Below are 17333 nucleotides of genomic sequence, written 5' to 3' on the forward strand. Positions count from 1 at the left end.
GGCTGACTGGGCACTGACCAGGCTCCCCAGGGCAGTGGGCACAGCCCCAAGGCTGCCAGAGCTCCAGGAGGGCTTGGACAGCGCTCTCAGGGACAGGGTGGGATTGCTGGGGATGGGCCTGTGGCAGGGCCAGGAGGTGGACTTTGATGATATTTGTGGGTCCCTTCCAACTCTGGAGATTCTATGGTTCTAGAATTGTGTCCCAGGTCATCTCTCCCACAAAACACTTGCCCACAGCACCTGCCAACCTCCAGACAGGGGAGATGTGACATCAGAGCTCATGTTCAAAGCTGGTGTATTTGGTTTTACAATGACAGAAGCTTCCTGCAAGTGCCTGGTCCGTGATGGGGCTCCTGGGTTGTATAAAGATCACCCCAAGAATATCTGAAATGCTTCCTCCTGCTTCCCATTGGATCCTGCCCAAAGCAGTGTCCACGTTGCCTTAGTCCCTCTGTCCAGTCTCCAAGCAGAGGCAGGGAGCAGGGGTGGGACAATTCCCGTAGCAGTGCATCCTGCTGGTTCTGGGATCTCCCCAGCTGGGTTCCTCACGGGGCTCCTCAGTGCTGCCAGGCTGCTTGGTGCAGCAAAGGAGAGCAGGAGTGTCCTTCCACAGCTGGAAATGTTGCTTCCCAGGGCTCTGCCTCACACACAAGCCCTCCCTGCCTTTGGGTCCCACTCAGGGCTGCCGGGGACTGTCCTGCTTCCACACGTGTCTTCCCTCCAGGTGGATGAGCTGAAGGCCAAGCTGGCAGCCCAGGAGGTGGAGCTGAAGCAGAAGAGTGAGGATGCTGACAAGCTGATCCAGGTGGTGGGGGTGGAGACGGAGAAGGTGAGCAGGAAAAAGGCCGTGGCGGACGAGGAGGAGAGGAAGGTGGCACTGATCACCCAGGAGGTGGAGCAGAAGCAGAAGGACTGTGAGGAGGATCTGGCCAAGGCTGAGCCTGCCCTGGCAGCTGCCCAGGCTGCTCTCAACACCCTCAACAAGGTAAGGTGAGGATTCCCAGGGGGATCCAGTATCATTCTTCAGTGTTGGGGGAATGGGGCTGTGTCATCTGATGGCCCAAGTTTCTGGGCATTGTATTGTCCCTCCTCCAGGTTCTTCCCAGCTGGTTCACACTGCATTCCTGGTGTAACTTGGAGCAGCCACGAGGCTGCACCGTGTTCCCCTTTACTCATCTCCATGGAAAGGAGCAGACAAAACCAGTCCAAAGGAAGGTGCCACTGGGGAAATGTATAACCAGGAAATAAGGACTGCTCTGATTGCAGGAGACCAACTGACTGATTTAGGAAAGACTTTTGGTACCTTGGAAGGTTGGTCCTCCAAGGCTGCTCCAGGGGTTCCCATTTGTAGCCCAACAGACACGTACCTGCAATTTCTTTTGATCTGCAGTTCATGCAGCATCCTGGAGAACCAAACTCCCACTGCACACAAGGCACAGGGAAAATCCAGGAGCTGGAAAATCCAGGGTTGTTATTGCCATGATCACATCAAGGAATGGCACAGTCCTCCCTCAGACCATGGCTCAGTCACAGCCCTGTTGGGAGGCAGGAAGGTGACTCTGAGCCATCCAGAATCGGGGTTCTGTTGGATTAGATTTTGGGAAAGATGGGATTTGCTGCAGAGACATGTGCTTTGGCTTTGGTTCCTGGAAGGCAAAGGACTGTACAAAAGGAAGGTGATTGTCTCTCATTGGTTTTGGTTTTGTGCTGGAGCTGTGGAGTATCTCATTAGACAAAGGTGGGGACATTTCTGGGATTCTCTCCAGGACCTGTAAAGCAGCAGTAGCAGAGCACTGGAAGCCATGGCCTCCTTTATCTGCTGATTGGAAATGCATCAGAGAGCCTGACCTGCTCTCTGACACGAATAATCAGCAATGTTTATGTGTATATATTTAGTTTCTCCCCAATTATCTCAGGTGTCTTACTTGGACAGCACAGTTATATGCAACATTAATAGGGCAAACAGTGAGCAAAGCTGGTGAGGAGAATCCAGTAATACAAATATAGTCAGCTCCCAGGGAGCTCAGTGAGGATGTGGATTTGTGGACAGTCCTGTGACACTGTCACCTGCCAGTGCAAAAGAAGAGCAGCCATGGCCATAGGGAGTGTGTCTTGTGCAGAGTGTGTGGAGAGGGGGGGAGAGCAGATGCCTTTGCACTAATCCAGTGGAAGGAGCACAGAATCATGGAATATGCTGAATTGGAAGGGGCCCACGAGGATCATCGAGTCCAACTCCTGGCCCTGCACAGGCCCATCCCCAAGAGTCACCCCCTGTGCCCCAGAGGATCAGCCAAACCCTCCTGGAGCTCTGGCAGCCTTGGGGCTGTGCCCACTGCCCTGGGGAGCCTGGGCAGTGCCCAAACAGCCTCTGGGGGAAGAACCTTTGCCTGAGATCCAACCTGAGCCTGCCCTGACACAGCTCCAGCCCTTCCCTCAGGCATATGTACTTCCCTGGATGTGTGTGAGTAGGTGAAGGGGTCACACCATGAGTGTTACCTGCTCACGGGCTGCAACTTGAACCCAGCTTGATTTCTGCTCCTTTGTTTGTGGTGGGAGGACTATCTTTCAGATGCTTTAAATAGTTCCCTTTAGTGCCCTCAGAATCCTCTGTACCCACACTGCTCTCAGGAGGGCTGGCCAGGCTCAGCCTATGGCAGGGTTTAGCTCTCATTCTGTTCCTTACAGTTTAAACTTTCCTTTTCCTTTTTTTCCATGTAAGCCAAGAGTGACCCTGGACTGAGTCAGCCCAGCTTTGGCTGTGCCAGGGGGACCTTCTGCAGCCCCTCTGCCCCTGCTTTACTGTTAGTGCCTTTTGCAGGGGTTGGTGGCAGTGAGAGTGACTGAGGCAAATTGAGAGGCTATACTTAGGGAGAGATAAGTATATACATAAATGAGATAATTTTTATATATTATATATATATATAAAACTATCTCATTTAAGTATATTCTGTAAGATAATTAAGGTAGTTATTCTATGGACTATGATGGGTTGTGAAAGATGCAGTGCAGAGCACCTGCAATAGAAAAAAAAAATGCACACCCAGATGTGTTAGCGAGTTTGAAAATGTGAGAATTCAGTGTTTAGAGACAAAAATGCCCTTTTAGCTCCTCCAGTGCAGTTTGGCTGCTTGCCCTGTGAGGGTGCCTGGGCTCTTTCTCAGTAGCTGCATTCCCTGGGCCCCGAGGATAGCAGGACACGGGACCCAGTGGATCTGGTGTTTTGGCATCATCATCTCAGCTTGGGGAGGAGGGAGCATGAAGGGGAGCATGAAGGGAAGCTCTGAAGGCTGTTCTAGAGGGGCTGAGGGATATTTCTAGAGGTTATTATTTGGAAACATTTCTTTCTTCCTTATCCCAGTCATCTGAGAGAGCAGGAAACATCCAGCTCCCCCAGGCAGCAGGGAGTGCGGGGAGGAGCAGTGTGCTGAGCTGGTGCCAGGTGGGATGTCAGGAGCTGGATGCAGGGAGTGGAGCAGGTGTGCTGGGAAGATGCAGAGCTGTGCTCTAAAGGCAGCACTGTGGGGTCTGAGAGGAGCCCAGTTTATCAGACTGATGGCTTGGAAGCCTGACTCCATTAGTGCAGAGTGCAAAGCAAGCCCATTCATTTTTGTCTGACAACTTTGTTTTCCTCTTTCCAGACCAACCTGACAGAGCTGAGATCCTTTGGGTCACCCCCTTCTGCCGTCAGCAACGTCACTGCGGCCGTGATGGTGCTGACGGCCCCGGGAGGGAAGATCCCCAAGGACAGGAGCTGGAAAGCAGCCAGAGTGGCCATGGCCAGGGTGGATGGCTTCCTGGACTCCCTGATCAAGTTCAACAAGGAGAACATCCACGAGAACTGCCTCAAAGCCCTCCAGCCTTATTTACAAGACCCCAAGTTCAACCCCGAGTTCGTGGCCACCAAGTCGGCGGCGGCGGCCGGGCTGTGCTCCTGGGTGGTGAACATCGTGCGCTTCCACGGCGTGTTCTGTGAGGTGCAGCCCAAGAGGCAGGCCCTGAGCAGGGCCAACACCGAGCTGGCAGCAGCCCAGGACAAGCTGGGCACCATCAAGGCCAAAATTGCTGTAAGTGCCCTGTGGTGGGACCCGTCACTGCCTGGGGAGAAATCCTCTGCTGTGGAGAAAGCTGCTTCTCTGCACTTGTGGGTTTTTTAAGGGCAGGTTGGAGATCCAAAGGTTTGGGCCATTGTAGGGTTTTCTATCCCTTGTGTTTCACTGAAGCCCAGAAATGCAGCTGTGTCCTGGGCTGCAGCACAGGAAGAGTGGGCAGCAGGGTGAGGGGGAAATTCTGCCCCTCTGCACCACTCTGGTAAGACCACACCTGCAGTGCTGCCTCCAGCTCTGGGACGACCAACATAAGAAGGATGTGAAGCTGCTGGAATGAATCCAGGGGGTCACAAAGGCTCTCTGAGGTTTGGAGCCACCCTGCCCTGGAGACAGACTGGGAGAGCTGGGGGTGTTCAGCATGAGGAGGAGAAGGCTCCAGGGAGCCACTTGGAGCCACTTCCAGTGCCTAAAGGGGCTCCAGGAGAGCTGGAAAGGGACTTTGGACAAGGGCCTGGAGGGACAGAACAAGGGGGAATAGCTTCAAACTGATAAAGAGTAGGGTTAGATTGGATATTAGAAGGAAATTCTTCCCTGTGAGGGTGGGGAGGCCCTGGCACAGGTTGCCCAGAGATGCTGTGGCTGCCCCATCCCTGGAAGTGTCCAAGGCCAGGTTGGACGGGGCTTGGAGCAACCTGGGCTGGTGGAAGGTGTCCCTGCCCATGGCAGGGGGTGGAATGAGACGGTCTTTAAGTTCCCTTTCTACCAAACCATTCTGGGATTCTCTAACTGTATGATAGGATATGGCTGCTTTCTAAATTCCATTGATTATTCTCCAACCTTGAACCTGAAGAGGAAGGTTAATTATGAATTCTTACTACTCCCACCTAATTTTTGTAATGTAATTTACTTCTTCTCATAGATCCTCAGGAAACTCCTTATCTCAAACAAGTGTGTACCCAGTGTGTGCACAGGGCAGAGGGGAGGCACTGGAGGCTGACTCAGAGCTGGGCTGTGCTCAGGCCCTGGGGATGGGCAGGATTTGCAGGATCACAACTGCTCTGGTAGGAGCCTCATTTGTCCCAGCACTGCTTCCTGGCAGCACATCTTGTACCTTACTTGGGGTTTTCCTACTTAATAAATAAATAAAAAAAAACACCTTCTCTGAATAGAAGAAATTCCAGCATGATTAAAAGTGCATTTCCACAGAGTGTGGCTTCAGGCCTTTAGAAAATCATTCCTTCAGAAAATCATCTCTATGTAAAAACATATCCTGCTTTATGCTGCTTTCCTCTGTGGTCCCTCCAGGCTGATACCTGCTAAGAACAGAGTGTGGGAACGAGCTTCTCCAGAACCTGCCTGGTTTTAGGCTGCTTTGGCTCTGGGATCCCTCTTTGGGAGTGGGATCCCCTCCATGGCTGGAACTGCAACTGGGGAGTGCCTGAGGGGCCCTACCAGGGGCAGCAGGTCCCTGCACTCATGTTTTCCACCAGCACATCTTCCTCCCAGAAAACACATCACTCTTTTGATGTTTCTGATGGCTTATTTTTCTTAAAATGCTTACTACACTTTTTACCTGGAAATACAGAAACCCAGTGCTGAGCTCTCCGGTCGCCCCTTCCTGCTGCAGATGAAAGGAGCAGGGATGGATTTAGTGGGCATTAGTGTCTAATTCTCCCACCTCAGATGTGCAATACACTGCTGGGGAACTTTTTTCATCCCTTTATACTTCTCTTTTCAAAAGCTTTTAATGCCTGGGCTTTTCTTTTTTCTTTTTTCTTCTTTTTTAAAGGAGTGGGATTTTGTTAAAGCAAATTGCAATCTTTGGGGAGATTACTGGTACCTCTCTGGCATGCACTTACAAAACTGCCTGGTTTAGGTGCATTTTCCCCTCTGCAGATGGGTAATGATGCTGCTCAGCGTGGGATGGATGTGGAGGTACATCCTTGCTTGTCGAGCTGGGATATCTTGAGCAGCTTCACTGCTGTGGGGCTGATTCATACCTGCTCACAGCTGGGCCCCAAGATGTCACATACCCATTTTTAGTAATAAATGAGACTATTCTGATTGTCTGAAACACTAAATACCTTTCCCTCTCCTTTGCCTGCCTGGGAAATAAGATCTGTGGCCCTGGGGAGGGTGGAGGTAGAAGCCAGAGGTGTGTTCACAGCTGTATTTGTGTGTTACTCTGGAGTGTGTCTGGTGGGGTCCTGCAGGTCTGGCCTGTTCTCCAGACCAGATGTATGTGTGTATTCTATAGATAATTATCAGATTGTGCTTGAATAATGGGATTTGATCTATGAGGCTTTGTAGGCACATACATCCATATGCACACAGGGACAGAAACTTTTTGTCCTATTAGTTCCAAACACAGGTCAAGGAGAGACTGCTTTGTGTTTGCCAGTATCCAGGATGGCTGAAGAGATCCCTAATATAATCCTTTTTCATTTTCAGGTTTGTTTCTACTGTGTATCTCTGTGTTAAAGTGATTTACAAGCAGTTTAGCCTTAAGCAGTCTGCACTGGGTGCAGATAAAATCAATTATTACTTCTCTTATCAGAACTGAAATGCTCCAAGTGCTCGTGGGAGCTGTTGATTTGTTTTAGATCAGAGTGTGAACAGCTCTGTCCAAGCAAAGGGTTCTTCAGCTTTTTCTCCAGGTGCTTTGGTCCCCTTCTGTCCCTTCCCAGCCCTGAAGCTCCAGCACTGATGTCCATGGGAGGTGGTCCCACCTCTCTGGGGGCTCCTGGTACAGGTTTCGGCAACTTTTAGAGCAGCACAATTTTACTGACTTCCTTGTGATATTCCCTTCTCGAAACAGGGTGAGGGTATGGCTTGGATGTGGTTCAGCTGTGCCTCCAGCTGCTCCAGGAGCCCCTTGGGGATTTAAGCACAGCTTGGGGAGGCAGCAGAGCCTCAAGGACTGCTCTGAGATCAAGGGACTGCAGCATCAGGATGTATCAGATTTGATTTCCTCAGCTGCCTGCTTGTTGCTTAGCCATAGCACTGTCCTGGGGGCTTGGCCATAAGGACCCCCGGCCTTACCCAGTTTAAATTCACACCAGGGCTGAGCCTCAAATAACTTAGTTTTGGGTGTCCTTTGCCTCTGCCTTGCACTGAGGGTGTGAGTTCCAGCAGGAGCACAGCCCAGCCCTGCTCTGTGCTGGCTCGTAATGCCAGCCAGGGTGGGTGAGCTGGGCTTGGCCAGTCCTGCCACAGGGCCAGGCAGCTCTGTTTGCCTGAGCATCACAGAATCCTGGAATGGTTTGGGTTGAAGGGACCTCACAGTTCATCTCCTTCTACCCCCTGCCACGGGCAGGGACACCTTCCACTAGCCCAGGTTGCTCCAAGCCTTGTCCAACCTGGCCTTGAGCACTTCCAGGGATGGGGCAGCCACAGCTTCTCTGGGCAACCTGTGCCAGGGCCTCCCCACCCTCACAGGCAAGAATTTCCTTCTAATATCCAATCTAAAGCTGTTCTCTTTCAATCTGAAGCCACTGCTCCTTGTTCTCTCTCAAGGCCCTTGCCCCAGGTTCCTCTCCAGCTCTCTTGGAGTGCCTTTAGGCACTGGAAGTGGCTCTAAGTTCTTCCCAGAGCCTTCTCTTCCCCAGGCTGAACACCCCCATCTCTCTGAGCCTTTCCCCATGGCAGAGGTGCTCCAGCCCTCAGTGTGTCTTCGTGGCCTCCTCTGGACTTGCTCCAAGAGCTCCACATCCTCCTCGTGTTGTTCAAGCTGTGCTGTTGCTTTCTCCTGTGTTTCCCATGCAGCGCCTTGACCAGAACCTGGGCAGGCTCAGGGCCCAGTTTGAGGAAGCCACTTCAGACAAGCTCAAGTGTCAGCAAGAGGCTGCAGCGACAGCGAGAACCATCGCCCTGGCCAACCGGCTGGTGAGTGTCACAGCTGCAGCTCGGGGGCACCACGGGGAGGGACCAGGTGCTGAGATGAACCACGTGCACACAGCACGTTCCATCCCCTCCTTTGCTGGGAATACATTCCTGCACTGCAGCAAGTTTCAGTAATGAAAATGCTTTTGCACTGGCTGTTTTCATCCATCAGGGCAGCTGAGCTCGTTAAAGGGACTGGCTCTGCTCTCTTCACAGCTCTCGCCCCCTGTTTTGTGCTTTAAATGTGTCATCAAGTACAGAGGGGCCAAAACTATATGGCTCAAAAATTGTATTATAAAAACAAAGGTGGGAACTTGCAGCTTTGCAGGTTTTGAAATGAGAAAAATTAGAGTGAAAAGCTCTCTAAAAGCAGCACCTGTCCCTGTTACCCAGACACCCAGTCTGTGGTGTCTGCAGCCCCCCATCCTCTGCAGAGCAAGACTGAAGAGATGTCAGAGGCTGGGAGGCAATGTCTGCTGCCTTCACTGCCCCATCAGCTGGAGCCCCAGCTCACACCCAGTGCTGCAAATGCCCCCAGTGCTTCATATTTTGGCCTCTGCACTGGCTGTTAACCTGGAGCCAGTTTCTTCTCCAAGCAGGGGGATGGGGCTGCAGGAGCCTGGTCTGTGCTGAGCTCTGCCCTGGGGGTGAGGGGAAAGAGCTGGTTCCAGCAGCTGGCTCTGCTGGCTCAGGCTCATCCCCAGCACAACAGAGCCCAGCCAGTCTGTTCTTTGACCTCCCTGACCCCCTGTGCCTGCAGGGAGGATGCAGGTGGTGGTTCAGACCTCTCTGAGGGCTCTGCACTCCCACACAGCTCCTGCTGCAGCTCTGGGGTGGGAAGTGCAGGTTATTGGCCAGTGATGCAGCTCTTGGAGCTGTACAGCTCATGGGGCCAGCAGGTGCAGCTGAGGCTGGAGACACCCGAGGGGTGCAGAACACCTGGAAACCTTGATAGACTCACAGAACCATAGAGTGGGCTGGGCTGGAAGGGACTTTAAACACCATCTCATTCCAATCCCCTCCCATGGGCAAGGACACCTTCCAATATACCAGACACACAAATTCGTGAAGCTTTCCAAATTTGACAGGCTGGAAGAGCTGGAGGTGTTCAGCCTGGAGAAGAGAAGGTTGTGTGGAGACCTCAGAGCACCTTCCAGGACCTGAAGGGGCTACAGAGAAGCTGGAGGGGGGCTGTTCATCCGTAACTGGAGTGACAGGACAAGGGGGAGTGGGTACAAACTGAAAGAGGGCAAATTTAGGTTCAATATATGGAAGGAATTTTTCCCTGTGAGGCCCTGGCACAGGTTGCCCAGAGAAGCTGTGGCTGCCCCATCCCTGGAAGTGTCCAAGGCCAGGTTGGACGGGATTTGGAGCAACCTGGGCTAGTGGAAGGTGTTGCTGCTCATAGGACGGGGTGGAATTAGGTGGTCTTTAAGGTCCCTTCCAACCCAAACCATTCTATGATTCTATGACACCACATCCCAGACCATGCTGGTTCCATTTCTTCCTCACCCCATGACCTGGGAACAGCTTCCAACCTTAGCGATTCCATGATTCTATACTGAATTGATGAAATTCATCATTTTGCAGAGTAGGCAGGGAACTACCTTCATCCCAACCTCCTGCTGTGCACTGCACACCATCTCCTGTGGTGTCCTGGCTTTGATCTAGGAATAGCTCCTGACAGCCCTCACTGGTGTGCAGTTCATTTGACATTCAGGATGTGTCACCTATGTGGTTGTGGGCAGAAATAAGTTCCCAGACTTTGAAATAAACACATTTGAGGTTGTCTGAAGAATAGAACTGAACAGAGAATGATGCTTTGGAATAACAAATGAACCTGGGGGCTGAAGGCAATCCCAGCCCTGACAGTGCCAGATTGGCATCTCCTGAACTTCACGTGACCTAAAAAAGATGCTCCAGGATCCAAGGGACAGGGAGCAGTGATCTGTGCACCAGAGAGGGAGGCTGGCTGGTGTTGGAGTTTGTGAGTGGGTGTTGCTAATGCAGCATATGACATTTAGTGATGACAAATGCAAAATAATGTGTGCAGGGAAAACAAACTGTAATCATGCAGTTACATGGATGGGGCCTAATTGCACTATTATCACTCACTGAAGAGCTCTTGGAGTGGTTGAAATGAGTTCTCAGGAACAGCAACGTGGCACTTGACTGGAGGAAGAAAGACAAACTTAATATTAGTAATTAGTAGAAAAAACCTCAGGAAGCAGAAGTTAAACATCATTGTATCAGGTTGCCAGTGCCTCCATCCCACATGCCTGAGCAGGGGGTTAACCCAGCTCAGGAGGCTGGAGACAACTTACAAAAGCTACAGCCAAGTATAGAACCACTTCTGTGTAAGAAGAGAGGAAACAGATTAGGACTCTTCGTTCTGGAAAAGGTGTAGAGGGGATGGATGTGAGAGAAGCCTCTAAAGTCATGACTGGTGTGCAGAAGGTGAATGGGGAGTGGGTGTTCACTATCCCTCATTATCAAAGGCTAAAGGGAATCCCATGAGTAGCTTTTAATTTGCTGCTTGCTAAATAAAAAGAACTCCAATGACTTCTAGGATCTGAGGTGGAAGACATCTGGGATGTCTTGAACGTATTAAAACTGGCGGTAGTGTGTGATTCAAGCAAGGGAGAAGAAAAGACCTGTAGGTCCAAAGTGGATAAAAAGTAACCTGAAGAAATTAATTAGAAATATGTAGCCACTCTACAAGAATTAGGAAAATCAGATCAATAAAGACTTCTTGGTCTTAGAGATGCTCTGGGAGTAGTATGGGATTTGACCCCAAGGAGGCTGGAGGGAAGAACTTGAGATGCTTCATCTGTAAAAACTACAAAGGAAAGATGGAAGAACTGGACTCTGCACTGTAACTGTAGTTGAGATTAGGGATAATTTAGGTATGATCCTTAAAATTAACCAATAGCCTAAAAGTAGTGTTTTGCTTCTTTTTCAACAAGCAGGATAAGGTAAGGACTGATATGTGGGCTGAGACTAGGGTCTGTCCAGCTTCAGGTGGACTCCAGAAAATGCCCAGAACAGAGCAGGATCAGGCAGGTATAGGCTGTGCTCCTGATCCCTGCTATTTTCCAGCCTTCATATGCTCCACTCTAAGGAATGTGGATTTACAAGGTAAGACAACCTTATAAGACTGAGAACATAAAAATGGAAATTCCCCCAGATGAAGAGAAAGCACTGCTGGAGGTAAAATAACTGGATGGTCTCAATAGGGAACCACAAGAATGGGCTAAAATTCAGTGATACAAGTTGCAGATGTAACTATGGATTTATAGCAGATTGTTCATCTCTGAGCCAGGAGCCCATTGCAGAAATCAGTGAGGACCATTGTGTTTGATCAGGCTTTGCCCTACCTGTCATGTAGCCCTAAGAAAGGCAGATGTGCTTCTAATCCTATCACAAGTAGCTTTCTAGCAAGGGTAAGGGGACAACAACACAGTCTGAGATCAGCAAAAGGCACTGGGGAACCTCTGCAGCTCTGTGAGGAGGGTGGTGGTTCATGTTCGTGACAGAGCAGCTCAGCTGGGGCAGGTTTAGGAGCAGCTCTGAGGTCAGATGGGGCACCAAAAACCTGAGGCTGCTCTTTCTGTTCCTGGGAGGAGCCAGACTGCCCAGGGGACAGTCTTCCCTGATTCAAAGAGGCAGCTTTGGCAAGGCAGAAGGGCCATCAGAGGTGTTCGTTCTTGAGTTCACCACTCTGGTTGCCCAGAGAAGCTGTGGCTGCCCCATCCCTGGAAGTGTCCAAGGCCAGGTTGGACGGGGCTTGGAGCAACCTGGGCTAGTGGAAGGTGTCCCTGCCCATGGCAGGGGGTGGGATGAGATGGTTTAAGGTCCCTTCCAACCCAAACCATTCTGAGATTCTGTGATTCTCTGAATCACAGTCAAGCGGGATGAGCTGGTGCGTGGGCGCACGGTTTCACAGTGATGATGTAGACAGTCTATAAAGAATTGTGAAAATGATCCCAAGTGATACAGATATGAAACACCAGGTAGATAAATGTAATGTAGTGTATATTGAAAAAATCAAGTTTTACTTTGCATACCCTGTAAGTGGTGCTGAGCAGGTTATTATCAGTCTGGAATGAAAGGCTGGAGGTAAGAGTTCTGTGAGTGTGTGAGCTCTGTGCTCCCAGAGGCAAAAAACCCTCACCAAACCCCAAACCAATCTGAAACTGGATGTTAGGGTTTATTAGGAAGAGAGAACAAAACAGAGAAAAATCCCCATCTCTGTATGAATACATTCTAAATAAATCTTGAATGTGCAGCATTCCCACCGCCCCCTCTGCTGCACCTCAAAGGCTGGAGGAGAATGGAAATGGTGCAGAGACAGGAACAATAAAAGAAACTGGATAATAAAGATTGCATCATTCTGTACGGATAAAGATTGCAAGGAAAATGAAAAGGCTGCTTCTGAGTGAGGAATTACTGAAGAGGCTAAAGCTCTTCAACTCCAAAGGAGACAGCAGAGGGGTACTGAGGGCTTGCAATACTGAGTGGTGCAGGGAAGCTGGTGCCAGCCGGATCATTCCACTGGTTTTCCACTGGACCAGCAGGTTTTATCAGTTGAAAAGTTCAGGCAGCACGTCAGAGATGTACTTTTTTACAGGAAGCACAGCTGAACTGTGCATCTGCTGCCCACAGGGTGCTGTAGATGCCAAAAGTTTGGTTGGTATCCACAGCAGCTTTGGCTCAGTCATGAAGGGAAAAATCATCAGTGGCTGTTGAGCACAAAGATCAGTCACAGAATGTGCTGAGATGGAAGGGACCCACAAGGATCACTGAATCCAACCCTCAGCCCTGCACAGGATCATCCCCAAGAGTCACACCATGTGCTATCATCCCTCTTAACACTTCCCTCCCTCCTGCCCCAATCTCCCAGACTATCTTGCCTAAATAGTGTCATTTTTTTTCCATTAAAATAGGTTTGCAGAAATGGCTTTTAACTGACAAGGCAGGATTAGGTTAAATATTAGGAAGGAATTCTTCCCTGTGAGGGTGGGGAGGCCCTGGCACAGGTTGCCCAGAGAAGCTGTGGCTGCCCCATCCCTGGAAGTGTCCAAGGCCAGGTTGGAGGGGGCTTGGAGCAACCTGGGATGGTGGAAGGTGTCCCTGCCAGTGGAACTGGTTGGAATGAGATGAGCCTTCACCCTTCCAACCCATTCCATGGGTCTATGAATGTTTAATTTGATTTGGGCATTTGCAGGTTGGGGGCCTGGCCTCTGAGAACGTGAGATGGGCTGAGGCTGTGAAGGCCTTCAAAGAGCAGCAGAGCACCTTGTGTGGGGATGTCCTGCTGATCACGGCCTTCGTGTCCTACCTGGGCTACTTCACCAGGAAATACCGCCAGGACCTCCTGGAGGGTGTCTGGAAACTATATCTGCACCAGCTCAAAGTAAGTCCTGATTCCTCTGAAAAGCTGCTGTTCCTGGGATTAATGGCCATGAATTCTGATGTCCACAAGGATCCCCAAGGGAGAGGATCTCTCAAATGAGGGGCAGCCCTGTGTCCCTGCTGAGTTGGGTTAGGGAGCAGGACGTAGCCACGTGTGATTTATGCCTCTGTGGGGCAGTTGTGGTGTCCTTGCTCCATGAAATTGTCTTGATTCCTCCACGTGCAGAGAAAAATTCCAAGCCTGGAGCCCAGGATGATACTCTGCGGTTCTGACCAGCCATCAGGGATGGCCTGGAAGGAAGGACTTGCATGGAGAAGGAATTGCTTGGAGCAGGCAGAGCTCACTGCCAGCTCTCTGGTAGGCTTGGAAAAGCTCCAGGTGTTTTTTTAATGCTGGACACAAGCTCTGTTCGTGCTGGCCATGCCTCTCAGCTGGTTGTATCCATGTCTTGCTGTTAGGACCAGATGGAGATCATCATGCTGCAAACTCATTTAATATTTTGCTAATTTTTAGCAGGTTCCTCTCATACATCAGGAAATAATGCCAAGAATCCTTTAAGTAAGATCACAGTGGGGCAGTGATGGCCAAATCAAAGGGCTGACAAAATCAGCCAGTTCCTTAGCCTGAGAGAGGAAAAAATTCATTCTGCGTTTTTTAATACTAATCCAGAAACTTAGTTAAGAAATGCAGTATTGTTCCAAAAATGACCCGACTCTGTGCTTAGAAATTTCAAGGATATGCCTCAAATTCTAATAGGAAATGAAAGGCCCACTCTGCTCAGACATCTGGCACAGGTAACTCTGGCTGTCACACCCAGGAATGGCCTCCCCTGTCAGAGAAGCATTTCTGGGCCTCCTAATGCTGTTTTGCAGCAGAACAGCTGCCTTATGAGGGAGTTAGTGATGTCCTTCCAGGCTGTCTCAGAGAGAGGGACAGGGAGGAGTGTGATCTGAGCCAGTGGGGCTTGGGCTGGTTTAGGGCTCTGCAGGCAAAAACCTTGGATTGCTTGTACAGTTTGTGTTGGTTTAAAACAGGATTGGGGAAAGAAAACTAGATCAAAAGGACCCTGTAGAATGGAAAACCAGTGATAAATCATGGAATCATAGAATGGTTTGTGTTGGAAGGGACCCTAAAGACATCTCATCCCATCCCCTGCCATGGGCAGGGACACCTTCCACCATCCCAGGTTGCTCCAAGCCCCGTCCAACCTGGCCTTGGACACTCCCAGGGATGGGGCAGCCACAGCTTCTCTGGGCAACCTGTACCAGGGCCTCCCCACCCTCACAGGGAAGAATTTCTTCCCAGTAACCCATCTAACCCTGCCCTCTGTCTTGAAGCCATTCCTCCTTGTTCTGTCCCTCCAGGCCCTTGACCAAAGTCTCTCTCCAGCTCTCCTGGAGCCCCTTTAGGCACTGGAAGGGGCTCTCAGGTCTCCCTGGAGCCTTCTCTTCCCCAACTGTTCCAACCTGTCTCCAGGGCAGAGGGGCTCCAGCCCTCGGAGTGTCTTCATGGCCTCCTTTGGACTCTCTCCAGCTGCTCCACATCCTTCTGATGTTGGTTCCTTCAGAGCTGAAGGCAGCTCTGCACGTGGGGTCTCATCAAAGCGGAGTAGGTGGGGAAAATGCCCTCCCTCAACCTGCTCACGCTGCTGGTGATGCTGATAAATCTGCTTTATAAGTCTTTAATTAAGCTAACTTTCTGTGAAATAACCCACTAGACGCCTCTGTCCTCTCCCCCCAGGTGCCCATCCCTGTGAGCCCGTGCCTGGACCCCCTGGCCATGCTGGCGGACGAGGCGGCCGTGGCGGGCTGGCACAACGAGGGGCTCCCGGCCGACCGCACCTCTGCCGAGAACGCCACCATCCTGAGCACCTGCGAGCGCTGGCCCCTCCTGGTGGACCCCCAGCTCCAGGGCATCCAATGGATCAAAGCAAGATATGGCTCAGGGCTCCGAGTGCTCCGGGTTGGGAACAAGGGGTAAAGCAGCCTCCTCACACAGTGACACTGGGGATGGGCTGCCTGGGGTGTTTGCTTGACTCTTTGACTGTGCTGTCAGAGCCAGTGACACTGAGGCAAATCCAACTCTGGATTTGCTCATATTATCACAGAATCACAGAAGCAACCAGGTTGGAAAAGACCTCTGAGATCATCCAGTCCAACCCATGACCCAACCCCACCTTGTCACCCAACCCCACCTTGTCACCCAGAGCATGGCACTGATGCCACATCCAGGCTCTGCTCAAACCCCTCCAGGGACGGGGACTGCACCCCCTCCCTGGGCAGCCCATTCCAAGGGCTGATCCCTCTCTCTGGGAAGAACTTCCCAATGTCCAACCTAAACCTGCCCTGGTGCAGCTCAAGGCTGTGCCCTCTTGTCCTACTGCTGGTTCCTGGGAGCAGAGCCCGACCCCCCCCGGCTCCCCCCTCCTGTCAGGGAGTTGCAGAGAGTGAGAAGGTCTCCCCTGAGCCTCCTCCTCTCCAGGCTGAGCCCCCCCAGCTCCCTCAGCTGCTCCTCACAGCACTTGTGCTCCAGACCCTTCCCCAGCCTCGTTGCCCTTCTCTGGACGTGCTCCAGCCCCTCCATGGCCTTCCTGAGCTGAGGGCCCAGAGCTGGACACAACACTAGAAAACTGTCTGCTATTCATTACCAAAATGATGGAGATTTCTCATTAAACAAGGGGTCTGTTTAGAGCTTGGCTCAGTTACCATAGAAACTCCTCTGAAAGTGAGGATGGAGTGTGCTGTGTGCTGAGGAGAGCTCTGTGTGGCACAGAATCCCAGGATAGATTGGGTTGGAAGGGACCTTAAAACTCAACTCATTCCAACCCCCTGCCATGGTCAGGGTCATCTTCCACTAGACCAGGTTACTCCAAGCCCCATCCAACCTGACCTTGAATACTTCCAGGCGTGGGGCAGCCACAGCTCCTCTGGGCAACAGGCCTGTGGTGTCCTCCATCGGGTTTATTGTAGATGTCATGTCCTGGTTTAGTCTCATCCAGGAGGGTGAGCAGGGCTTCCTACCTCTTGGAAAGAGAGAGAGGGCTTGGCATGGACAACCAAGCTGCCAGGAGGGTCACCATGCCCTGCAGACCAGCTGGGCTGATGCTGCTCCCACTTGGCACCAGCTGGACTTTCTCATTGCAGCACCCCTGCATTGATCCAGATAAATCTTTCATGAGAAGGCTTTTCCACTCCTGGCTCTTATCTCCAGTCAGCCCTCAGACTGCTCTCTTGCTGTATCAGCTTGCACCCATCTCTGCCCAGTAGTGAGGAGCCCCAGAGTCAAAACCCTGCTGAGATGTCCGAGCACTGAGGTTGGTTTTGAATACAGAGGAAAGCTCTGGCAACAGCCAAGAGTGGCCCAAGCCTGGTGCTTGAAAATTCGTGTAGATTTGGAGATGCCTTGGGGTTGCCCATGTTTCACTGGTGCCTCCTCTGTGGTTGCCCAAGTTGTTTTGCTGGTGCCTCCTCAGTTTTCCTCCTAGAAAATAATGAGTTACTGGATCTGATCTGGGATCAAAATAAGGTGAACTGCACCAATGGATTCTGGGGGAAATGAGGTATTTGCTAAAAACAACTCCAGCTTTTCTCACTGATGCCCAGACTCTTCTTGGGAAAGTCATAGTGATCACTGCTTGCTCCTGGAGCTCTGAGATCTCATTCTCTTTTTTGGACAGCCCAGACTCTGTAAGTGCCACTTTCTGCATCAGGCCTTGACCCCCTCTTACCCCTCTTCCTCTCCCCAAATGTTGCCACGTGCCTGTAGCTGTGTGGACCCCTCTCTGTCCCCACATCCTCCTCAATAACAGTGTCACACCCTGCTCTGCTGCAGGAGGTACCTACCAGTGCTGCTCCCCACAGGTACCTGGACACGCTGGAACAAGCTCTGGCTGCAGGAGAACTGGTTTTGATTGAAAACCTGGAGGAATCTGTGGATCCAGTATTGGGACCATTACTGGGGCGAGAAACAATCAAGAAAGGCAGGTGAGC

General features: G+C 51.2%; 1 protein-coding gene across 8 annotated transcripts in view; it reads left to right on the forward strand.

Moving 5' to 3' along the window:
* DNAH9 (dynein axonemal heavy chain 9) overlaps window positions 1–17333 on the forward strand; it is a 192266-nt gene that overhangs the window by 88185 nt on the left and 86748 nt on the right. For 6 of the 8 annotated variants that reach the window (XM_064675620.1, XM_064675619.1, XM_064675616.1 and 3 more), the window contains 6 exons: window positions 725–985; window positions 3639–4064; window positions 7812–7931; window positions 13156–13344; window positions 15085–15320; window positions 17205–17327. In XM_064675620.1, the coding sequence (XP_064531690.1) occupies window positions 725–985; window positions 3639–4064; window positions 7812–7931; window positions 13156–13344; window positions 15085–15320; window positions 17205–17327 (1355 nt within the window). The remainder of the gene's footprint in view (window positions 1–724; window positions 986–3638; window positions 4065–7811; window positions 7932–13155; window positions 13345–15084; window positions 15321–17204; window positions 17328–17333) is intronic. The other 2 variants (XM_064675618.1, XM_064675617.1) reach the window with 2 other exon arrangements.

This window comes from Pseudopipra pipra, chromosome 19 (assembly GCF_036250125.1).
Source record: "Pseudopipra pipra isolate bDixPip1 chromosome 19, bDixPip1.hap1, whole genome shotgun sequence".
Lineage (NCBI taxonomy): Eukaryota > Metazoa > Chordata > Aves > Passeriformes > Pipridae > Pseudopipra > Pseudopipra pipra.